The sequence below is a fragment of the Bos indicus x Bos taurus genome, chromosome 8 (genome assembly GCF_003369695.1).
Source record: "Bos indicus x Bos taurus breed Angus x Brahman F1 hybrid chromosome 8, Bos_hybrid_MaternalHap_v2.0, whole genome shotgun sequence".
Taxonomy (NCBI): domain Eukaryota; kingdom Metazoa; phylum Chordata; class Mammalia; order Artiodactyla; family Bovidae; genus Bos; species Bos indicus x Bos taurus.
Genome location: NC_040083.1, coordinates 55,403,047 through 55,429,310, shown reverse-complemented (window position 1 = coordinate 55,429,310; position 26,264 = coordinate 55,403,047). Strand labels below are relative to the sequence as shown.

The following is a 26,264-nucleotide window of genomic DNA, read 5'->3' as shown; positions in this document are numbered from 1 at the left end:
CTGACTAGAGGCCAAGCACTTCACAAGGTACTTTAAACACACTGTCTCATTCAATCTTGTAATAACCCAATGAAATGGATAACATTATTATTATAAAGAATCTAACTGGGAGAAATTGAGTAACTTGCAAGTCTAAGAAAAATTCTGATTTGAACCTAGATCTATCCAATTTCAAATCCACTATCTTTCAATTATACTACTGTTTGAGTCATGGCTAAAACCATCACTGTAACATGGATTTATGATGGAAAATGCATCTTCAAACATAGGAAGTAAATTAAAATACTGAACAAGTATTGCTCAACAAGTCTGAAGGAGCTCCGACATTTCATTCAGAACACCTGAGTGTATAAAAGAATGACACCAAGCTCCAATTAACACACTGGGGCTTTTACACACTAATGCACTGCCGTTAAATAGTACGTAAACAAAATACTTCATAGGGTGTATCATACAGTACACCATAAACTCTAGGTTCAGAAAAACCTGAGTGGTCATGCAACCCAGTGGGAAACCTGAGGCTTACAGAGAATAGAGGGCATGTCCAAGGTCAGATAATGTGGCAGATCCCCTGAATGTGGTGCTCTTTCTACCATATCCCTAGTTGGCTTTTTCCCCTCCTCTTTCTATATATTTTATTTTAAAAAGTAATAAAATGCACTCAATAAGTTAGACTATTGACCCAAAATAATTTCAGTGGTAACAAAAGCAATAATTTATTTACTTCTCGGTTGTGTCTTTTCTGGAAAGGCCCTGAGCTAGAACAGTGAAACATCTTATTAGAGTATCTAAAATAAACATCAGTGGCAATTAACAGACTATCAAATATGACAGTAGAATAAAATGCGCATAAAATATTGCCTCCTTCCTGCCACTCCACCAGGGCAATCTAGCTTTAAGCATCCTGCTTCATGAGGCCTGTGATCCAATGAGTTCACAGTGACTGGGACAAGAGTCTAAGGTACCATTTCTATCACCTCACTTGACCTCCGTAATGTAAAGCTGAGAATTGTGCTTAAGACAGAAGTAAATGACTAACCAGGGTGGTACTGACACTGCTTAGGAAATGAAAGAGAGAGGGATGGTGAAGCCCCCAGTCACAAAGAGCTGTTAATGACTATACACTCTGAATTTACAGGATAGCCTGATATCATGCTTTATTTTTGTTTTAAATTAAAGTGGTTTGTTCAAGGTCAGATAAACAAAATTTAATTTCTGTGTATTCAGTTTAGTCCAGTCACTCAGTCGTGTCCAACTCTTTGCAACGCCATGAACCGCAGCACACCAGGCCTCCCTGTCCATCACCAACTCCCGGAGTTCATTCAAACTCATGTCCATTGAGTCGGTGATGCCATCCAGCCATCTCATCCTCTGTCATCCCCTTCTCCTCCTGCCCCCAATCCCTCCCAGCATCAGAGTCTTTTCCAATGAGTCAACTCTTTGCATGAGGTAGCCAAATACTGGAGTTTCAGCTTCAGCTTCAGTCCTTCCAGTGAACACCCAGGACTGATCTCCTTTAGGATGGACTGGTTGGATGTCCTTGCAGTCCAAGGGACTCTCAAGAGTCTTCTCCAACACCACAGTTTAAAAGCATCAATTCTTCGGCGCTCACCTTTCTTTCTCGCTTTCTCTCTTTTCTTTTTCTCTTTCTCTCTCTTTCCAACTCTCACATCCATACTGGAAAAACCATAGCCTTGACTAGACGGATCTTTGTGGACAAAGTAATGTCTCTGCTTTTTAATATGCTGTCTAGGTTGGTCATAACTCTCCCAAGGAGTAAGCGTCTTTTAATTTCATGGCTGCAATCACCATCTGCAGTGATTTTGGAGCCCAGAAAAATAAAGTCTGACACTGTTTCCACTGTTTTTTCATCTATTTGCCATGAAGTGATGGGACCAGGTGCTATGATCTTAGTTTTCTGAATGTTGAGCTTTAAGCCAGCTTTTTCACTCTCCTCTTTCACTTTCATCAAGAGGCTCTTTAGTTCTTCTTCACTTTCTGCCGTAAGGGTGGTGTCATCTGCATATCTGAGGTTATTGATATTTCTCCCGGCAATCTTGATTCCAGCTTGTGCTTCTTCCAGCCCAGCGTTTCTCATGATGTACTCTACATATAAGTTAAATAAGCAGGGTGACAACATACAGCCTTCACGTACTTCTTTTCCTATTTGGAACAGTCTGTTGTTCCATGTCCAGTTCTGTTGCTTCCTGACCTGCACAGAGGTTTCTCAAGAGGCACATCAGGTGGTCTGGTATTCCCATCTCTTTCAGAATTTTGCAGTTTATTGTGATCCACACAATTAAAGGTTTTGGCATAGTCAATAAAGCAGAAATAGATGTTGTATTAATTCTTTGCAAGTAGACTCACAAATCAGCAAGAAATACTTTTGTCAAGCCACTGGCCCTCAATTTGGTATTTTAAAAGAAAAATCTCCATCATACGCAGGCTTCAACTTAAGTTTCAAGTTATTCTCAACAAATTGATTCAGCACTGGAATCAAGCATTCATTCCTCTGTGATTGTCACCCAACTATCCTGTCTGTTCTATTCTAAAGGTACCAAGTTGTCCTTTTTGGAGGGGGAAGGGTAGCGGAAGAGGGACAAAATAGAGAGACTGGGAAGGAAAACTCAGAACTGTACACAGGGGCCTTCTAAGCTATGAAACACAAGAGGTCCCTCCTCAACCCTTGTCCTAAAGCTCCAAAAGTCAGCTGATAAGAGTAACAGCCAAAACACGGGAAGCACAAGCATTTGTTTTTTCACCAATTAATGAAGACCAGTAAGCACAGACACAAACATCATACATGCTTATAGACACCAAAGGTAGAAAGTATCACTAAATGCAGTGATTATAAAAAACAAAAAACTTACCCTTGCTTCTCCATGAAATGACAATGATATCAAACTATAAAACCCAAATTAGGGAATTTTGTTACTGTAAGAGTATTCCTATTAATCTCCAGCAAGTGGATGAAGCTGCAAGTTAAAATCTTTGTCAGATTTTTCATCTACGTAGTTTTTAACCAGACAACAGATTCCGAGCTGTAAGAGGAGGAGGATACATCTGCTGGATATGAGAAATTTGACACAAAAACACACACAGGATTGTGTAATGACATTCCAAAAGGCTGTGAAATAAAAATGGCCTCAAATTATCATTTTGGAAGTCCACAAAATATGAAGTATGAAAAACACACACCACTCATGCAAAGAGCTTACATTCTAAGGACATGAATGTAATGTCCTTAGAATTACAAAAATGATATATCCTTTTGGTGTGACTTAACAGTAAGTATTATAAGTACACAAAATCAGCATTCATTGAGTCTGAATTTTTTTGGATCTGACAGACAAGAAAGATAAGCTCATACATACTTTATTAATTGTCTTCCTAAGTGGGAGACACTTCACTGGGTCTCCTCATACATGTGTCTAATCCTCTCTCTAAAAACCCTATTCCAAGTAAGACATTAATACATAGGATGATGTTTCCATTGATCCTAGTGTAGAGATGAAAAGGACAACTCTGGGGACTCAGTTCAGTTCAATTCAGTCGCTCAGTCGTGTCCAACTCTTTGCGACCCCACGAATCGCAGCACACCAGGCCTCCCTGTCCATCATGATCTGCTGGAGTTCACTCAAACTCACGTCCATCGAGTCGGTGATACCATCCAGCCATCTCATCCTCTGTCGGCCCCCTCTCCTCCTGCCCCCAATCCCTCCCAGCATCAGAGCCTTTTCCAGTGAGTCAACTCTTCGCATGAGGTGGCCAAAGTATTGGAGTTTCAGCTTTAGCATTATTCCTTCCAAAGAACACCCAAGACTGATCTCCTTCAGAATGGACTGGTTGGATCTCCTTGCAGTCCAAGGGACTCTCAAGAGTCTTCTCCAACACCACAGTTCAAAAATATCAATTCTTCCACACTCAGCTTTCTTCACAGTCCAACTCTCACATCCATACATGACCACTGGAAAAACCATAGCCTTGACTAGATGGACCTTTGTTGGCAAAGTAATGTCTCTGCTTTTCAATATGCTATCTAGGTTGGTCATAACTTTTCTTTCAAGGAGTAAGCATCTTTTAATTTCATGGCTGCAGTCACCATCTGCAGTGATTTTAGAGCCCAGAAAAATAAAGTCTGACACTGTTTCCCCATCTATTTCCCATGAAGTGATGGGACCTAACTTAGTTCTAATCAACTCATCTGATTACCATCTGATTAGTCCAGGTGACTGTGGCAAATCACTTAACCAACCGTGTTCCACTTTCCTCAATCTAACTTGGAGATACTAGTAAACTCCACCTTAGGAGGCTGTTTTGAATAAACAGAAAGATGGTTGGAAGGACTTAGTCGGCGCAGAATAAATGCATCTACCATGCTAATTACTTTTTATTATTATTGTCCAAGATCACAAAGAGAGCAGGCAGTAGACCTGCCTAGAACCCATGACAGTGGCTACAAGTGCATGTTTTCACTCTATACTAAGCTGCCTTTTAGATATTTTCGTTAACTTCCAGGAAAGCAGTAGACCCTGCATACGTCATGCAAAAGGATTGCAGAAGCTGAGGGCAACAAAGAGGAAGACAGGGTGCTGGGCCCAGGGACACCAGAAGCAGGAGCCACCAACCAGAACTGCCCAGTCTATAAGCTGCATCCCTCTGAGGGAAGGCAACACAGCCAGGATTGTAACCAACTGTCAACCAGGGCCAGAGGCCAGCCAACACTACTCACAGGTGACAATGGCCAATCACTCTAACTGTATTCTGAGCCTGTGGTTTCAGTGTCTGACAATAAGCCAAATTTAAGTTATACTAGAACTTTAATTTTTCTTAGGGGAAAGTTATATATGAGATACTTTCTAGATACAAAAGTAAGAGAAACCAAAATGTGCAATGTAGGGAATCAGACAGAAGCATTTCATCTGGGATGGACTCCTCCCACAAAAGCAAATACTTCTTATGGACTTCTACAGAAAATAATCTGAAAAGGAAACAACATGTTAAAAATCATGTAATATATTCCAAAGGTAAACAAACATTTCTAAAATCACTTACTGCCAATTCATGTATATGGATTCCAGGAGGTTAAGTAAATCATGAAGGAAAAACCTCCAAGACTAACCCACTTATTTAGCCTTAATGGAATTGGGTTTCCTTCAATATTGTTTTAAGTAAGTGGATTTTTGGTTGGGGTCTAGAAATTGTGTGGTTATAGGGATATTTTTGTTGTAATGGTGTTTGTTACAGTCAGATTTGATTTGTACATCTCCCAAAACAAATGTTATGACAACCAGAAAAAAATTTGGGAATCTAGGCCAAACAAAACTAGGTCTTTAAAAATTTCACTTCTTGTAAGATGCAAAGACTGTACAATTCTCTGTCATATTTATTCTGAATATCAGTGATGCATCCTCTACATTTTTGAAAGCCAAAGGCACATAATTTATAGCAGGGTTTCTGAAACTATGCCCTTTTCACTGGTTGTGGCATTTAAGGTTTGTTTTCACACATCTTGTAATGTTCTAAGACTACCCAAACTGACTGGAATTACATTTTTAAAGCATTTTTAGTTGAGTCCCTGAGCTGAGTGTTCTGCAGCCCACCTGCCCCCCTTGTACTTGTTGCTGTAACAGAACTCTAATTGCGGCTGGAGAAACTTTCCACTTAGTCTACTCCTTCTTAGCCTTTTTTGAGCTAGAGAGATGTATATTCCTTTTCCTTATCTTTTAAATAGAAATAAATCTCTACAAAGAAACATGGTGTTTAGTTCTGATAACCAGAGAAATGTGAGATTCCAAATCTGAGCTAATACACTCTCAAAATGGCATCTCGGGTAGGAAAAGGGAAGAAGAAACAAAGACTTCAGAATTCTCAAGCATAGCTGACCCCACAAAAGCTTCCTGGGCCGTCAGAGGAGACGTCACTTTTCTAAAAACAACGTCTGGCGACTGGTAAAAATGGGCTGCCCCAAATACAGCCTGGTGGTTTTCAGGTACTCTCTTTCACAGAAAGGGTGATCACTGATCACCCAGGAAGATGGTTCTAAAAATCCAGACGAGGTTAATTCTTAGAAAACAGAGTCATTCTGAAAAGACATCTCAAAGGCTTTGCCAGACAGGCCCTGGCCCCCATGGGCAGCTAAACTCCTACCTGCCAGGGTCCCTCACTGCCCATCCCCGTGGGAAGGAGGCCTAGTTGTGCCAGCACTCTCCCTGGAGGGAAGCACCACCCTATGCCCAGTGTAAGCCTGCTTCTAGAACTCTGGCCTCTGTCACTCCTACTAAGAAAATGTAACATTTCCTTGGACTCTGTTGGCATTGACCCTTTGAGTAATCTAACTGCACATTCTGGGCACCCTCTCCCCAAAAGGAGGGGTTCCTTATTTCTGTAACCCCTGGAAGACAGATGTGTGCAGCACAGGCCATACGACATCTTCCAGACTGACATTTTTATAGAGAAACTGAGGTTAATCTTGCTATTGGAAACACAGCAGATGGGTAGCACCCTGCGAGAATCCTTTTTTTGTCAACATTCACCTTCAGGAGCACATACTCAAAGAGGGGTGGGGTGCAGTCCGTCGCTTCCTCTGCAGGACCCAGGCCTGTGTACCCCCTGCATCCAGATGATGCAAGTGTCCTTGTTCCCTCAGACGCACCCTGCCAAGCCCAAGACCGACCGACTCTCACCTCATGACACTGCTGTGCACTCAGCCTGAAGAGAAGGAGCTGCAAATAAATCAGTATTACGGCTCAGGGATGTGGGTTCCTTCCCCAGCCAGCCAGCCTTATGACAGGGATTAGGTCTGTGAGTAGTAAACTGAGTAGGAGTAGTAGTAGCCAGAGTCCTGGCTGCTCAAGAAGCACCTGTTGGGTCTATCCCTCTCCCCACACAATGAGAGGAACACAGGATCGTGACAGTCTATGGCCCTGGAGGGAGACGTCCATTTTACAGATCATCTGACACAAAGATAAAAGAGGCTCCCAGCAAAACTCAAGGTAGACCATAGACCGTGATCCTCAGGTCACTCCTCTGGCTAGTAAGGAGGTCACTGTCAGGCTAGTTAGCAGCTTCTCCAACCAGCAGAAGCACACAGTGCTGGCACAGCAGGTGAATGGCTTTTAAAACCATGATACGGGCTGACAGGACCCTGTAAACTTCTCCTCGTTTGGTCTCCAATTTCAACTATCAGGAGTAGAAAGTGGTTTTGGCTCTAAAACATATAAAAGTCACGTTCTCTAAAAAATAAAAAGGTCACATGTCACATTCTCAGTCGAGGCTGAACTATCTGCAATAACGAAATTCCCTTTATATTTAAATATGTGTTTAGATCGGGTAAAGTTAATTCTCAACCATCTGCACATACAAAGGTCCATTGTGTAGATTTTCTGCAGCAAAACTTTAATCTCAGAATACTTTCCTCCATAGGCTGGCACATTTCTAGTTTTCTGCTTTCTGCTGTCAGTCTTGTACTTGCTGTCAAATGCAAGTTAATTTAAATATGAAACCCCTCAAAAATACATGGAACCAAGTTACTTTCAAATTATCCATACTGTACACTAAAAAAAAAAAAAAAAAAGGGGGGGGCAAGATTCACTGAGCATCTACTAAGTGACAGGCACCTTTGAAAATGTACGTTACCACCCTTCAGAGCAGAAAATAGAACATGAGGGATTTAGCCTGCCCAAAGCTGGTAAATGGCAGAACGCAGGGTTTGAACCCAGGCCACCTGAGTCTACAGCCTGCTTTTCTAACCAGCATCCCTGCATGGCCTTTCACCTGCAGGCTGGCTGGGGTTCATAGGGTGTCATGTGCACCGATGTGGACAGGTCCCAACACCCACTGGCTTCCCAGCATTGAGAAATGTGGTTCAAACCAAGTGTACAAAGAGACGACTTGAGTCACCCTTTACAAGGGTGTTATTTTAGCTTTAAGAGCACAGCAAACATGAATACTGCTCCAGGAGTGAGTGGGAAAAGAGGAGGAGGGAAGAGATCTGTCTGTAAAACCAGTCTCTCCAAAACATGCTCACCCTTGTGGCCCTGGCCACAGCCTGAGGGGTGAAGTGGGTCCACCTCTTTGTCTTGGCCTAAGTGAGGTTCTCTGGAACTCATTCCTTTCAAGGGTAAGCTTTTTACTGTATTTTTGCCCAGGGTCTTTTATAATTTTGGCATCATGCTGAGTCAAGTCTGTGGAGCCTTAATCTCTCTCACTCTTTCTGGCTTGTTAACAATGAAAACTTATTGCCTTACTGTCTTTGCATATTTTCTAACTTGCATGATTTCACTACCACCTCCCTCGGGTCTTCTGTAAGACACATCACCTACTTGGTCACACAGATGTGTTTATCCCCAACTCAGTCTTTTCAGGGATTTCTTCCTTATGAACTTCAGATCTAGGTCTCTACACTTACTTGATTGTCTAGTGATAAACAAATATCACTCTGAGTTGCAGTTCTTTTTGACAAATTTGCCCATGAAGTTGCCACCCACCTCCCAAGGGATTACTAGTCTTTAGGACTAGAAATGTTGCAAAGATTAAAATAATCTAACATTCCTTCTATTAACATAAACTCAGTAAATTCTTCTCCACTAGAATTCCTTAAGATTTGGCCAACTGAAACCAAAGAACAATTACACAAACGTACATATATTCTTTTTGTCACTGGCAGAGGAGGAGAATCCAACAGATAATGCCAGAGAACAGAACACGGTGAAGAGGAAGCACTGGCTGCCTCCCTGCTCTGACGCTCGGTGAACGAGTACCAATAAAAGGATGTCTTATTGATGGTACCCAGGGTGCTCTGGGCCAAAATGGGGACCAAACACAAAGACATGGCTTAGCAGAACCATTCAAATACATTTCGGTACAATTTCCATTATCATAACATGGAAATGCACTGTTCCAGAGGGTGCTTTAACTTCCTAATAAATGCAGCTTCTGTCTATCTTTGCCCAGGTTTTATAAACATTTTTCTGGCCTTACTACATATTCCAAATCCTTTACTTGCCAGGAAGGCAAATTCTTTGACAGTTATCCACCTCATGCATTGTGGGAAGTCTTGCCAGTTGGTGCTTTTAGACAACTCCCAGAGACCTATTTAGAGGGACCTTTCTCCAAAGGCCACCCACCTCCACTGACCATCTGTGCAATGAAAACACACTCTGTAGACTTTCAGTCAATACGCAGAGAGAGAAGCCTTCATTGTGAGGCATTTCAAGGGGGGAGAATATGCATACAAGCCTCAGCCAAGACGACCTTACATTCTGGTTTATGATAGGGAAACTAAGGGAAAATACATGCACAAATGAAGCCTGAGGAAGACCAAATGCAAAATAAAATCATCGAGCAGAAGGACAGTGGCTTCTCCGACACTCAATCATTTTCAGTCACACTATGTTGTCCAGTAACCTGCACTGATAATTCCTCATGAATAAAATGCCAGCATTATCATCTGCAGCTATGTTGTTGACATGCTTTTGCTATTTCACTAAAAATACTATTAATTTTCTGGCTTCACAACAGCTGAACTACTCCCCATTTGAATATACAAAAGAGTATTTTGTTTAAACCAAATTAAAAGCGTTCCAGTAAATGACTTCCATTCTGCTAGCTATACTATTTTAGCATATACTGTTTTTCTTAATCCTCCCTACCTCCATGTCATGCCTGTCATCTCCCAAACCCAAAATACTTCCATTATTAAAAAAATATATTTTTAAAGCTGGGGAGGGGCAATCCAGAAATGATTTGTTATAGCATTCCTGGCCAGCAACACACCTGAAGGGCATTAAGTACAGTGCAGCTTTTTTAAGGTTATAAGACACGGCGGCCTTCTTAATTCTCTCACCTCTGTAAGCCAAGGTACATAAACAGCAAACTAGTTCCCAGGTACCTGAAAAGAAAACAGTTCTAGACACACACACACAAACACACACACGCACAGACATGACCTTCCATTTCCCATCTAGATAAGTTCCGACATCCCCTATTTAAATCAGAATGAAAACCACTACTCCTGCCAAGCCCTCCTGGCATCTCACCACTTTATTTGTTCCCATTTGTATCTAATGCTTTTGTCAACAGTTCAACAAAAGTCAAAGCAAACAACCCACTGCAAACACTGGGGGTAACAGCAACAAGCAGGAATTCTTCACAATTATCCAGCCCAGCTGCTCCGAGCTCCTCCGGGCTGCTTTCATTTACAACAATGTCAACAAAAGGCTGAAACCCAATAACTAGATGGGTCAATACGGCCACTGTATACCCTCTGGAGGAGGAAACGCTGCACTCCTCCTTCTCTGCTTCAGCAAACATGTAGAATAATGCAGTCAGATGGACAAGTGCTTGTCTAATCATTTGTTATGTGAATTATTCAACGACTTGCCCAGTAAACTACTGAACAGGGCTCTTTAAATATTTCTGTGGCACTTCCAGCTGTCCAACCATGGAAGCACATGAAAGGAACAGGAGCAGATGAAAACAGAAATCATGACCCGAGTTGGCTCCAAGTGATAATCTTTAATCTAAGAAAGCAGAGTCTTTACAACTAATCCTTTTAGGTCTAACCTTGCTGGGCACTGTCACTACAGATCCATACTTCCCTGTGGCCCAGACTGAGGGTGGGGCCCAGTGAAAAGCCATTCAGGGCAACCCATGACCCTGGTGCCTTTCACAAGCACTGTGAACAGGTACAATATACACTGATGATTTTTAATGAAGTATTTTAAAAGCCGCGCTAGGCCTGGAGAATCCCAGGGACAGGGGAGCCTGGTGGGCTGCCGTCTACGGGGTCGCACAGCGTTGGACACGACTGAAGTGAGTTAGCAGCAGGCATGTTCTGCATGTGTGTGGGCTCAGTTGTGTCTGGCTCTTTGCGATCCCATGGACTGTAGCCCACCACCACAAATTCTCTGTCCATGGAATTTTCCAGGTGAGAATACTGGAGTGGGTTGCCGTTTCCACCTACAAAGCGAAGTTTAAAAGTACCTTTTGTGAAGATGATATCTGACAATGTCAATTCTCTGGCCTAATTTTGAATAAAATGTCAATGTTTATTTAATAAAGAACTATTCTGAGATGTAACAGTTTCAAATCCTCACTTCTCTTTCTTTTCTCTTAAACATATGGCTTGTGAAACCACATACAAACCAAAGAGCTCGATAAGAGGGGACTAACCTAGGGTCTGGGCACTCATTCAGTTTTCTCTTAGGACCAAGAGGACATGTCCACCCACACCCTCTGCCTACCTCGCTCTAAACCAAGAGCTGGGTTGGGTATAAGGACCCTGAAATTTCCTGCCCAAAGGCCCACATACAAAGTCTTTTTTCTTGGAGTCTCCAAGAAAAAGACTATTAGTGTGAGCACACCCAGACCAAAGGGGTGCTACTGGGGTGTAAGGAAGCTTTGACATGAGAGTTGGGGCATCAATAAAAAAATATGTGAAGGCCCACGTTGTCTGGCAATGAACTCCTATGGGAGCCTGAGAATTGTGAATTCAAACCTGGCCTTTCAGATGATTATGAAGATATATTTATTAACTCAATTTATAACTTTAAAATACTTAAACATACGATTTGAGGGACTCTATTTGTAATCTTTACCAGATCCCACAAAGGCTAAGGGTTGGCCTAACAGGAAAGTATCGTGTACAATTTTGGGAACCTCATCTTTTGAGATTGTCCCATCACCAAACATTCCACTGCAATACTGTGTGTGTATAAGAAAATGATGTGAGAAATTTTTCCCTTAAGTACCATTTGTTTTTATAGATTCATATATCCACAACAGTAATGAAAGTATGATTTTATTTCTATTAATACTTTAAAAACATATTAAGAATTAAAAAGTTAAAAATAGAATTCAAAGATTATTCTTGATTGCTGCACCAGTATATATGGTAAGAATAAAATATCAGGATGCTGGAAATCTGTTCCCTTCTATATTATTTGTGTTCTCTTTCCTTTTCCAGCCTTCCACATCCAGATTACAAAATTACTGCTTTTAACACACTTAACATCTGTCAAACACAGATGAAGGAAACAGTAGAGATTCAAACTCATTTCCTCTCCTCACTATAGCCAGCTTACTCACTGCCATTTACTGCTGTAGAATGTTCATTTCTAACCAGGAATATCCAACAATTCTTAGTTTGGGACATAAAGAATTGTGCTTTCAAAAAAACAAATATTTGTCCAGGACATGAATTCTACTCCCTCCTAAAGGTCTTTCATATTTCCTGTAACTGTTGTATTTCAGAGGCTGCCTTCAACTAACAATTACAAAGTTGATAAACTTTTAAAAAAACTCTTGAAAGAAGAAAATTCCATCTGAAAGTAAAAGAGGCTATTTACTGGAGGCAGCAACAGAAAACTTTTTTTTTTCCCCAATCAGAGAAACTACTTGAAAAGCAAATGAGTGGAATTCAAACATCCAGAAGTCTGATAATATTTTAGCTCTATGGCCCAATTGTTTCACTGATTCCTACAAAATGGTATCTGAATAAAAGTAAAAGGCACCATCAAGATGGGAAGCCTACAGAACTTTGCCACTGGCACTACCCTTGGTGTTTGCTAAAGGTTCCCTTTTTGCATGTATTTGCACACTAGCCCCGGCAGCTTCCTCAGAAGATTGCCTTTAGAAGCTAGTCCTCCAAACAGCACAGACTAGTTCTATATGTACATTTTAAGGGAATCTGGGACTAACTGGAAGCTCAAAGAAATGAAGAGGAACGATTCATTAATGCATCTTTTTCTACTCAGAAGGCAGCATATCCCAAGTTGCATACTTCAGCAGGAAAACATCTTGAGGGGCGGGACTATACCTAATTTTACTATGCATCCCAATGACCCAATGCAGGCCTATTTGCCCTCTAGCTGCCAAACTGACACCTACTAGCTTACTTTAAATAATTTAGAAGGTACTGCTCAATTTTCAAGTTCATCTGTCAAGACCAAAAGGTTGTGAAATCAGAAACCATTAAAATAATAATCTTTGTTTAGCTGTCTAACAGGAAATCAGGAAAATCTCTCAGCTACAGAGGTACAGTTGTTCCTTTTTAATAGCCAAAGGAAAACATACAAATTGACAAGGAGTTCTTCCTACTTATATGCCCCTCAATATTAATGACCATCAAGCAAATCAAATGGACTAGCACGAAGCAGAGTTTTGTCTAAGACATTTATGAACAAAATTTCTCACTTCACATGTTATACATAACAGACCACAGCCAGCATGAGACATTTTATAGTAATAGTCTTCCTTCATCCCCAGGAAAGAGGGCTGACCCCTAAGGGAGAATGGAGACTGAGGAAAAAAGGGTAGGAGAAAAATAGGTAGAGAAGGAACTGAAAATGATGAAGGTGAGCAAAACAGTTTACAAGGGAGCATCTGCCACTGACAGGAGGAAGGGAACACACACAGTCTGTGGAGGGTGCGCAGTGCGGGCAAGAACTGAAGACACTCCCGTCAGGAGCGGGGGAGTAACTGCAACTCCAACAGTACCAAAGTACTCTTCCTCAATGTGCCTCTGTTTAGTCACAGTTTGCTCTCTTCTCCCAAGGACAGAACTGTCACCAGCTCAATTTAAAACTTCTCTAAATAAGGTCTGACTAGGTTACTATCAGATTTTATTATCAAAACAGATTCCAGCCTAAACGTCCGATTCAGGAGTCTCATTCTGACTAGTCTAATATGGTTTGGTTCTAATCCCTGCAGCAGGGACTGGGGCTGGTACAAGGATGTGGAATAAGTCAGAGACCTTTCAGGTCCAGATAGCTGTGGTATAAACAGAAGTGATTATTTCAATTTTCTCTACAGGTTATTTTTTCAGGGCAGTCCAATAAACCCAATAATGCCCAGATTTACTAGGACATTTTTTATTCATTTCCCTATATACCTGAAGGTATATAGCCCTGAGACTGCTGTGGGGCCAAACACCCGCACTGCTTCATGCAACACTAGGCTACATCTCCCTTCACTTGCCGCTCCACCAACCACTTCTGGGCCAGACCCTGGGGAATACTCCAGATTACCCCTCCACACAGTGTCACAGGCACAAGCCCACATGGGCCAATCAGTGCCAAGAAAAGAACAAACTAAAAAAGATTAATTCACAGATGTTCATGCATTTCACATACACTGTGCCCCATGGTCCGTTGCTAGGGCAACAGGAGACCACCAGTGCGCGCTTTATTGGCTTTATGAAGTGCGTCTCAGGGACTACAGTCCGAGAAATGCTGCATAATAATACTGAGGCTTTTCTGAAGCCTTGTTTTCAGTGTTTATCCACATTTAACCTTCTGAGTATTATAAAGAACATCGTTATGCACAGCCTTCAGCCCCGCCTACCACCACCTCAACTTTCTGTTTAGAAACATTAAAAAGTATCTCATAGGGGTCCATTCTGGGAAGATTCATGTTCAACTGCTCAATCAATTCCACCAGAAAGAAAAAAAAAAGGCCTACACCCATTTAAAAGATCACTATATTAATGCAGTCGACCATATCAACCATTTCTGAACAGTAAAGCTACAAAACCAAAATACACACATGCCCCTTATTTTCTATGCATCAGGAGAAAGCTTTGCTTTTGAATATCAGGGGTCGGTTTTAACCAGATAAAACAGCTGAACCAGTGAGCCTGTACTGAAGTCTCTCCCTGACCTACAGAACTTTCTATAATGATGGTACTCTCCCATGGTGGCGCTGGCATGGCAGTTACAAGAGCCATACATGGCTGCCAAGGACTTGAAGTGTCACAGTGCAACTGAGGAACTAGATTTTTACATTTTATTTCATTTTAACTGATTTAAATTTAATAGCTTGCTGTGGCTAGTGGCTACCATATTGTACAGTGCAGTTTTATTGGCTTACCAGACAACTACGTAGGTTTGGAAAAGTTCATAAATACACTGTCTCTTCATGCTTTTAGTTTCTGCTTAATTCATAACACACAAACTACAAGTAAATGTACACAGAACAGTATTCAGGACTGTGGCTGCCTCTTGCTGTGTGGCTCCAAACAGCCTTCGGTACTCAGCCTCATCAGCCTGGTTCTTTGTCCCACAGGCCCCAGGGATGGAAGAGTGACTTCCCTCCTCCCCCACCCAGGGTGGGAGGTTAAAATCACAAATGTCACAAGTCTCAGAGCAGTAGCACAGATCAAGTGTTAATCTAAAGGGAAGGGGTGGGTGAGGGGGCAGAATACAGGCTGGCAGGGGCAAGGGAGGATCTGGAATGAAGAGGAGAAAAATAAAGCCAGTGAATAGATCAATAGAAGCAACAGCTTACATTCAGATTCACAGGAGAAAGAACACACCGAGACAATCATTTCCTGGGAAAAGCTCAGGCCTAATGAGAATTTACTCTGCGCCTTTATGTGACAACCAGCCCTTTTGTGGCACGGGCTTCGTGACTGACAGGAACCCAGGGCCCCTTAATAGGATTTCCATATTATTTCCAACACCTGCCCAGAAGTTATTTGTTTACATTGAAGGAGGCAAGACTCTCAAATCAGACATCTGCTTCTAGTTCAGGCATATCTTAGGAAACCATCTAGAAAGCAGCTTTGTTACCATGGTGACATTTTTATTTTTCCCCCTTTAGATGGCTCAAAACATTAGCATTTCCAATTTTATTTTGTTGTTCAAAAGGCCAAATGTCACTCAAGAAAACAGAAGTTTAAAGAAAGATAAATGAATTCTCGAAAATTTCTAAAATAATTAAAATGGCCATAAGGAAGAATAAATAAAAATGAGGTGTTGCTATATTGCCTACTGGCTTCTCTCACTGGGTGGCATCACTAACCTGTTAACCTCCCTTTGCCCTCCCCTTCTCTTAAATATGAACACTCAGCAACTTGAAAAGTATCGATTTGGGAGGGAAAAGAAAAAAATTCAAGAATCCTTAGGGTATGTATGATACAATTAAATAGGGAGTCCATTTTCATGAAAAAGAATTCCTCAAGCTCACCCTACAGTCATGGTGAGGGACAGGAAAGGGTAAGCTTGTCGTGAACATCAGTGGCTGATGAAGGGATGGAATATTAAACAGTGTGAGGGAAGAAAGGTAGACTGCTTGTGAGGAGACTTCATGCAAGTGTATGCTGCTGCTTTCCCCATTTCTAGTGAGCAAAACCAGAGGCATCACTGAACCTAGGGATGGGGGGAGGACGGGGCTTAGCCACCAATTACATCTAAACAATAAACTGGAATTACAACTATCACACATAAACAGGAATTAACATGACTACACTAGTTTTGTTTTGTGTGTGTGTGTGTGTTTGGCCATACCATGTGGGACCCAGGATCTTCGTTCCCTGACCAAGGATCGAATCTGTGTCCCCTAAAGTGGAAGCACAGAGTCCTAACCACTGGACCACCAGGGACTTCCCGAAAGTTCTATCAGCTGACACTTAAAATGCCTTTTTAAAGCTGTAAAATTTATTACACACAGAGATATTTGGACTAGTTCTGAATAAGGAATCTGACAAACTCATATGATTTACTTTGTTCAGTTTTTAGATTCAAAGTAAAACAACCAAGTATTCAACTCTAAGATTTAGTTTTGATTTGCTAGACCTAAGCAGCATTTAGTTTTGAAATACGATTTCATTAGTTTCATCTAACAGCAAGTTTATTAAAAGAATCCAAAACTCTTGCAGCAGGTATTAGTCAGCCCTCAGCAAACTTCCTTTCCTCTTTCATGAAGCTCAAATCTTGTTCAACCATGTCCCAAGGCACCTGCCACGGTAATTATTAGATATGACTCCTCTTCACGTTCAAAATTAAAACCCTTGTTAGCGGCTGGCCCCCAGGTGCAGAGAATCTTTAACCCAGAAGATATGTGGAGTACTTCAAAGCACCATAAAACAAAATATATAAGTTGGATAGAAGTAAGTGTTGCAGCAGAAATAACTCAAGAAATAGAGAAGTGAGGATACTGAGCATCCCTGTAGGTAATTTTATGATTTTTCCAGAGTGGGCTACGGTAAGTGTTACTATATATGAATGTAAAAAAGATGGTGAGGCATTCTTTTAAATAATTCTTTTGGAAGAATTATCTACATTTTGAGAAACAAATGCTTCTAAAATTCAAATGCCAGTTTAAACAAATAAATATTGAGCCCCCTTTAAATTTTAAAAAGATATGTTGAATAAAAACTTTATGATGTATTATTTTTGCAAGAGATGAAATGCAGTCTAATTAAGAAAATTAAGAGACATTAAACTTTAGGATGAAAATGTTTGTCTGGAAACTAAGAGGGTTGATTTATGGAGGAAAAGAATTAAAATGCCCTTGCCAAAAATCATCTGGGGAAGGCAGATCCCACAACCAGTCTGCCCCTGTTAATTAACATTTGTTCTGCCTCAGTGATTGGTAGAGGAGGGTGCAGCCAACACGGCTTCCCCAGTCTCACACTGATCCCTTCATGCTCACCACCTGAGGACCAGCTATGCCCTAAAGATATTTATTCATCTGTTCAACAAACAAACAATTACAACATATTTTCTGGAGTTAGGGCACCTGTTACATTTCACACATGTAAAATGCCTAGAAGCAGGTATCAATTCAATATTGAACAAATTACTGCAACATAATCCCGTAGATAGTACTAAATTCCTGATTATTCTATGATAAGGTAATCCCAAACAGGAGTATGGTAGAAACAAATGTCTCCACAAAGAACTAAAAAAGCAAGCATAATGCTAAAACACTTACTTTTAAATTACCATCTTATTTTGGAAAATTAAATCCTTGAAGGGTAAACTTTAGAACATTAAACTATTTCCCTGCCACTCAATACTCAAAATGAAATATAATTACCACCGTGCTTATTTGGCTTAATGGTATGGCCAACTGGTAGAAGTCCAGTTGAGTTACTGGAGAAGGCAATGGCAGCCACTCCAGTACTCTCGCCTGGAAAATCCCATGGACGGAGGAGCCTGGTGGGCTGCAGTCCATGGGGTCGCTAAGAGTCGGGCACGACTGGGTGACTTTACTTTCACTTTTCACTTTCATGCACTGGAGAAGGAAATGGCAACCCACTCCAGTGTTCTTTCTTGCCTGGAGAATCCCAAGGAAGGGGGAGCCTGATGGGCTGCCGTCTATGGGATTGCACAGAGTCGGACACGACTGAAGCGCCTTAGCAGCAGCATGGCCAACTTTATTGTTGAAATACCTCCTATGGTATAAGATTTGTATTGCAAAATTCACTTCTGGAACAGGACTGAATAACCGAAGAAAACAGTTACATTTCAAACTCTTGGAAAAATGCCTAGAGTAGTAAGTAACTACTTTGAAATCCAGAGAAGTTAAGTGACTTGCCCATTGACACACAGCTGACCTAGAGAGATCCTAATTCTACCAGTTGGCCAAAAAGTTTGTTTGGGTTTTTCCATGTTACAGAAAAGCCCAAATGAACTTTTTGGCCAACCCAATAATACAATTTCCTTCCTACTCATCCTTGATTTGTCCTCCCACTCAGTTTCACAAAGAAGGTAAGATTCTTGCCCTTAAAGAGCTGAAAATTTAGTGGGAGAAACCCACGCTCTGTTGGAGCACAGGGCATCTAGGACACTACCCACTTGAAAATATATTTTTAAAAGTGTATCTTAAGCAATTACATGTATGTTTGGAAAATGGAGTTGGATTGCAAATACATGATAGTCTGTGTCTGAAAGTAAAAGCATACAAATAGGATCTTATCTATTTTATTGATCATCAGTATACATTTCTAAAAATGTTACTGCCTTGATCATTAATAAACTTCATTGAACATACATGCAAACCTAGATGTCATTCTTCTACCTATTCCCTCATCATAAGAAAGACTCTTCTTGGTGCAATGCAGCACAAAGTCTTCGTGACACCATTGGGAAGTACACAGAGACATTCAGAATATGGGCCCCCCATAGGAAGGCTGGCCCAGGTTCTTCAACAAGTTAGTGGCACAAAAAATTTTAAAAGGAGGGAAACTCTTGCAAACCAATTATTTGAAATAATCATAGAAATCTGTTTGTAGGCTAGATATTAGAAGCTAGAAGCTATCAAGGAATTATCAAGTGATCGAGGGCATTATGGTGACCAAAAAAATGTCCATTCTTTAGAGAAAGTGTTCATTTTAAGTACTGGAGTACACAAGGGTAAAATGCATGCTGGAATCGCCTCCTTTGAGGATAGCTATGGCTATGTAAACTTGGGCAAGGCCTCAATACCTCCAAACCTTTAATCATATACAAAATAACAAACAAAGCTTTCCTCACCAACTACCTTCACGATGAAATCTGAACTATGAGCTATGCATGCTCAGAGATCAGTGGGGTTGACTGCATAAGTAGGGTTTCACATAATTTTTCAATAGGTTAGAGTGGACAGAGACCAAGTTACAGCCCTTAATGACATACCCTTTCTTAGATTACTGATGTCTAAGGGGACAGCAGGAGATAACGCAAGCCCCGCTACAGTTTAGTTTGTTGGTGGTGTTTGTTTTTTAATTATATCCTCTCTTTATAGTATTTTATGGATTTCAACTTTAGGCCTTTGTCTTCTAAAGTCTATAGGCAATTCCACCAAGCTTTCTCAGGAAGGATAAGATTACACAGGTGCATGGGGGAAGGGAAGTGAGTGTTAAAACCCCAACTGCCTGGGTTATCTACATTTTGAGAAACAAATGCTTCTAAAATTCAAATTCCAGTTTAAACAAATAAATATTGAGCCCCCTTAAAATTTAAAGAAGATTATGTTGAACAAAAACTTTATGATGTAATATTTTTGCAAGAGATGAAATGCATTCTAATTAAGAAAATTAAGAGACATTAAACTTCAGGCCTCTCCTACTGGCCCACCCTTCCTCCTCAAGTGGCTTCTTCTCTGTTTTCTCCCACAAAGGACATGCCAAGTGGTTAAACATATTAAAGGCACTCTTTTCTGATGGATATTTCTTTGCAACAGTAAAAAGAGACAGAAGGGAATAAAAACCAAGTTACACAGGTCACACAAGACCCTGGAACAGAACCTTTCACGATTAAATTTTAATGCATAAAGTGAACCAGCCAACAGAAGTAACCATTCTGTTAATTCAAGCTAAAAACCCACTTTCACCTGTAACACTCAACTAATGAGGCTAAAGGGCTTTCTTGGCCTGAATCATACACTTCAATTTGAACAAAAGAGCCTTAGTCTAATTGTCCATTGATAAACCTTTACTGACAATAGAGAATAACCAGAGACAAGAAGAAAAAAAAAAAAAAAACCAAAGTATGACGCTGGAGTCATCTACACAGAATAAATACCAAAATCTAGCGAAGACAGGAAAAAGAGGCATTGCCATAGATACAACTAATATGCAGATCATTATGAAGACCCTTAAACAAAAACAAGGAATCCATTCAGGAGCAGGTAACATAGCAAACAGACCCACAGAAAAACATTTCACTTGAAAAATATCTTTATGTAAAATTTTTTTTAAGTGCACTATTCATACTTACTATACCAGCAAAAATTACAAAAGCTATTAAGTTCAGGATTGGCGGATTGTGTGAAAATATACTCAAATATTGCATCTGGCATTTTTAAATGTTGCAGCACTTCTGGAGGTTCATTTGGCAATGTACAAAAATCACTAAAAACGATCATACTCTGATGATGCATATGGCACTTTGGGAAAGACAATCCAATGAAATAATGAAAGTAAAAACACCACCACTTCAAGGAAAACAATGTAATTATGCTATATTTTACAATCAAAAAACTGCAAATTCCTCATGGGCCTGACTTGAGGTTACTGCATGCTGGAGAAAAAAACAAGAATACATAATATACTTAAGAAGGACTTAGGAAGTAATAAGGCCAGCACAATAATACCAACTTGGGAGAGGCCATGGAGCTAATCAATAGTTGGTGATAGTGAATTTTGCCATTTATATTCAAGTTGGTCTTGATTTTGGTGGCTATTTTTTGCTAGGAGGTATAGGCCTTTGGGGTATAATAAAATTAATTTCTCAATTTCAGATTCCTACTAAATTTTAGGGAATCTGGGCTTCACAATTCTTAATCCTTACCCTCACATCAGTCAATGAGGTGGAAACAGTGATGTGAGGAACCTAATGATATCCTCTCATGAACTGAGACCTCCAGCAGCTAGGGAGCTCCTGGAAGCAGATGGGAATGTCTGCTCTGTCACCACTGTGGGGACACCAACTTCTGCCCCTCAGCACACAGGAGGGAGGGGCGGAGGAAGATTTTATCACCTCAGAAAATATTTCATTGGTTTCACATGGATCTTTTCAAGATAAACTCCAGAAGATGCTGAAAAAGCTCCCACTCAGGAAGGAGAAGTAGGAACTTCTTTTGTGCTTTCTACCCTTCCAACTAAGAGCGTGAGTGGACCATGGTCTGTATTTCCTGCCATGTTCAGCCTCTAAATCCAGGGCTTACAATGGGCACATGAACGTGGGTACTGGATGGCCAAGTGACAAGCAGGTGCCTTGGATCCTTCCTATTAAAGCCCCAGAATACACACCATTCTGTTTCTCCTCACCAAATAAAATGATCCTTGGGTTCCTACAGTGCTTTCTCTTTTAGGTTCATATTTACATTCTCCATCCTTGTTGAAAAACGTCAGGTACAAGTCTGCAAATAACAGGCTTATGAATGAACTTGGCTACTGGAGCTATAGAAAACAAGATCAATAAAGCCAACAGTACTTGGTTTAGTAGCCACAGAACCTTCAAGAAGAGAAAAGGAAGAAAAAAAGACCAACACTTTAACAAGGGAATTTCTTTCGTTTTTACTTGCCACCTAAAGGTAAAGCACCTTAATTACCTTAATCTTTAGAGTAAGTTTAAATTTATATTTTATAAGCTATTCTGAAATCTGTCCTGTTTAATAATCTGTAACATCAAGAAAACATTTTAAAGTGTCTCTCACAATTAAACCCATCCACAACCTCATATAAATCAAAATTTTGCTACCATATCAAAATGTTACACTGGGACTATATAACATTGCCCACATCCTCATTACATGCAACACTAATTACTACCAGCAGATTCAGAATTTTCTGCACATTAGAGGCTTTTAGAGAGCTATAAAAAATTTCAGGCACCATTAATTTAAATTTGTATTGAAATTTCCTTTTGACAGATGGCCAAAAATTACTTATTATTTAGAGTACCAGAGCAGCCTGTTTGCACATTAGAAGAGGAAAGGGAAAAATTAAAAGCAAGAAGGAAATTTATGTCACGTTCATTACCTGTTAAATGTTAAGGAGCATTATCCTGCATGAATAAATTATTTCATACAAGCCTGACTCCAGCTGCAGGCAACTGGCATGCTCCGGCTGATAAAAACCATCTCCAGTCACACAGCAGACAATCATAAAAAGCCCCTCTTAACCAGGAACCACTTATGGGAGGATGAGGACGATCGATGGAACAAGCAACTAACAGCTTTTCTGAGTGTCACAGAACACATTTATAAAAATTAGTGAACTATTTCACCTAGCAAAGCCACAGGACAGCTCCAAACCTGACACAGTGCAACTTCAATTCAAAAACGGTACCCAACAAAAATATCTATTTATAGCTACCATTCCACAATAAATCAAGGCAAAATCATCCGCCTCTATTTCCTTTTGCTTCTCCCCTGGTTTCCAAGCTACACAGATACTTACTCCCAGACTCATCTTGAATGATTATATACGATTTCAAAATATACCCTACTCTGGCGTGAGGAACTATAAAATGAAACTGACGCAAAAGTGTGCACTGGAGTATAAATATTTTCAGTCTTCTGGGAGTGGGGTATGAGAGGAGGCTTCTGTTTAGCTCACTGGCCTGCCTGTGAAGGTATGTATTTATCATACGAAGGCAGGGAATGGTTATGTCACTGGCCTCAGAATAACTAGGCTGGCTTCCCAAGGGCTGCTACCAGCAAATCCTGGTCAATGCCATTTACGTACTACTTCCTAAGTACATATGTGCGGAGAACTTACTACACTCTGATTAAGAAAGCTTTTGAGTTTAGGTATTGATGCTCATACTAACAACAAAGTACACAACTGTAAATGCAAAATTAAGTAATTCAAAGTGTGCAGTTCCTATTTGTCAATGTTGACATTTCTATGGGTATGCAGATACCCTTCCAAATTACAAAGATTTTTGAAGGGTAAAATAGATATATTTTATTTTCTATCATTTAATGGCTTCGGGGAAAAACTCTACTTCCTCTTTATTATTAAAAAAAAATAAGGAATAAAGAAGCATTCAAAGTGATAGCACAGGTGGTTTCAAGGGAAGATTTTAGTTTCTGTATGCATAACTTCATTAAAAGCTCCAAGAGATGTAACTGCATATGCTCTAAAACATTCAACTACTGTAAAATACAACGAATTGACAGCATCTGTACTTGAGAACTTCCTTTGCTTTCTAATCTATACAAAATATAAATGGCATGTATAACACAATTATCCACAATACAGCAGCATATTTACATTGTGCATGATCCAAAAGTTATCAAGCAATTTCATACTTTACTCATTTCCTGCCACAGTTGCCTGTTTTTCTTGTTTCCTTACTATACAAATTCAGGTATCCTTAGCACACCTCATTATGGTATTACACAAGCACATCCAAATCATTAGGCCCTAGAATACTTTTCCTCTTTCCCTATAACTTCTCTATAAAGACACAGAGGAGGCAGGTAAGACAGATGTAAAACCCAAGGAGAATAACTTGCTATACTGGAAACCAAGATGTCATTAAACTAAGAAACAAAACAAACAAAAAACAATTCATTCTGGTGAAGAAAAATGCTCTTAAACGTTTTAATAAAGAGTTTTGTAGGCTGGAACTGTTTCCCAAAATGTGTATTTCCTTATAAATAGATTTTTTCCCCATCATTACCTATCTTACAGCCAAAGCTTAACTCAAGAAAAGCAGTTATTCTTTTTCACATGGCAAAGACATAATAAAAAGAGCAACACAAGCCAGATCTTATAATTCAATCTTGGTCTATAAATCTTGATTCTGATAGAGAAATAGGACCAATTTTTTCAAAAATCTCAAATGCACAACTGAAAGAATCTAAAAATGCAGTTCACCACTATTTGGTGAAGCCCATCAAATCATCTTGGTAAACCTCAAAGAATCCACTACTAGGTTTATTCAAATTGTTTATAGCCTGATGGCAAGTCATTCCTTCATCTGTAACTTTGAGTCCTACCTTGATGGAGTCTCTGTCTATAGGCAAAACAGCAGCAACAAGGGCAGGTCAAGAGGGGAGAAGAAGGCAAAAAAGAAAAGTACCAGTTAGTTTACATAAAATCACACACTTGTCAAATTTGATCTCTACTAAATAATAAATAACACAGATGTCAACTTTTCTGTAAAGTTAATTAATTAAAATTAATTACTACTCGACCAGATCCACAGAGCACCAAGCTACCTTTGACATAATTTCAGAAACCAAAGCTGGATATTCTTGTTACTTATACTCCTTATTGACTTTTCCATTTAAGTGTTTACAGACACACCTCAGTTCTGGACCATAGCACTAAGATAACTATATGACAAACAGTACAGAGTTTCTAACATCAGAGAAGGGACATTTATGTTTATGTGATAAAAATCATTTACCCAAGATTATAATTCATGGTAATGGCACTGAAACAAGAAGAGATATGGGGTTTTAATTATAACCACACCCTTCCGACCAAGAACCACCCATTGTAGGACTAAGTAAATTCCCACAAAGGAATGCTGGGAGAGACTTTCATTTGCTTTTGTGTCATTAAATAATAAAAGCTATTAATAAGCACCATACAAACATATAGTTAGATCACAATGTGTCTGCATTATCATCTATTTCAGTGGAGGGAAGAAACCAAACTAGAAAGAACACAACTTAAAATCATTTACATAAACAACCGTGTTGTTCTTATACACAGAAATGAGTTAATTTCATGCTTCTAAAGAGACTGGGTGAGAGAGGTAGTTAAACCAACTTCTCAATTACTAAGACTACCTAAATTATTTTCTTACCTGCAAGATTTTCACTGCATTATACAGACTGACCTGATTTAAAAATAATAATTAGGTCTGTCAAATTATGAAGTGAGCCTTTATCAGTAAAACCTTCCCCAAAATGGATTCGGTCAAAATTAGCTAATAATGCCACTCACAATTTCAAACACAGAGCACTGTGGCACTTCATTACTGATTTAGACTTGGGGATGCAGCTAAGGATCAGAGGCAATAACCAGGAAATGTGTCCCCCTATACCTTTGGGGAGCGTATTAACTCTTGCCAGTCAATAGGGGACCACTGTGCAAAGACTGCTTCCGATCATTAATTTACCTTCCAGGGGAAATCCTTTGTTTAGCCACAGGTAAAATGAAATCCAGAAACAGGCAAACAAGGACATCCAGACTGACCCTCAGCAGCAGACAGGTGATACCAGACAGACATTCTGAGAAAATCACTCACCTCTTTGGTGATCACTGTCATGATGCTTCTTCTCATCTTTAATTGGAAGGTGGGACTGGCCTCCCAGGGCACTGGAGAGGGCCAGAAGGCCGGCACTGCTACCAATGGGCGGAATGGCAGGAGGCTGAAGCCCCGAAGGGTGTGGGGTCAGAGGCACTGGCAGACCATGTCCATGTGATAGATGCTGGGCCTGGAGTTGCTGCTGCTGTGAGAAACGAGACAAAGATATTGAACTTGTTCCTTGTATCTGCGTCACCCCTCAACAACAAAAGGAGAGGAAAGTGGTGCAAGAAGACCCTGGAAAGCCCAGCACCCATGAAAGAAAAGATTTATCCTTTATAAATACATATAAAGGGTCAGACATCCCATATATATATATATATATACACACACATATATTTTTTTTTAAGGGAGGGAGATGAATAATAGAGAAACGCTATATTTTTTACTTGGATTTGTTGGTTTTGCAATGCACTGTAAATAACCTAATTTTTAAATAATGAAATTATCTAGGTTACTTTTAATAGCTGAAATTAGACTTCTTCAACAAAGCGTCTGTATTTTGGTCTCCAAAAACATAGAGCCTCACTATAATACATCTCTAATCAAAACATATACGTGACTAACTGTTAAAGCAGTTATGCTGAAGGAAAAAAAGCTGAAAATTGAGAAAATTAGTGTTAAACAGTTCTCCCAGAACCGCTACACAGCATGCGGCCAGAGTTAATTTGAAAGAGAAAACCTGAATTAACAACCCAGAAAAGGAAACTGGTTGCAGCC

At 40.1% G+C, this 26,264-nt stretch overlaps 1 protein-coding gene across 10 annotated transcripts in view; it reads right to left on the bottom strand.

The window, feature by feature from the left end:
* The window catches only part of TLE4 (TLE family member 4, transcriptional corepressor), a 154,920-nt gene that overhangs the window by 49,044 nt on the left and 79,612 nt on the right, over positions 1-26,264 (bottom strand). For 6 of the 10 annotated variants that reach the window (XM_027549532.1, XM_027549528.1, XM_027549534.1 and 3 more), the window contains 2 exons: positions 25,485-25,689; positions 24,223-24,239 (listed from right to left, as the gene is read on the bottom strand). In XM_027549532.1, the coding sequence (XP_027405333.1) occupies positions 24,223-24,239; positions 25,485-25,689 (222 nt within the window). The remainder of the gene's footprint in view (positions 1-24,222; positions 24,240-25,484; positions 25,690-26,264) is intronic. The other 4 variants (XM_027549525.1, XM_027549529.1, XM_027549527.1 and 1 more) reach the window with 1 other exon arrangement.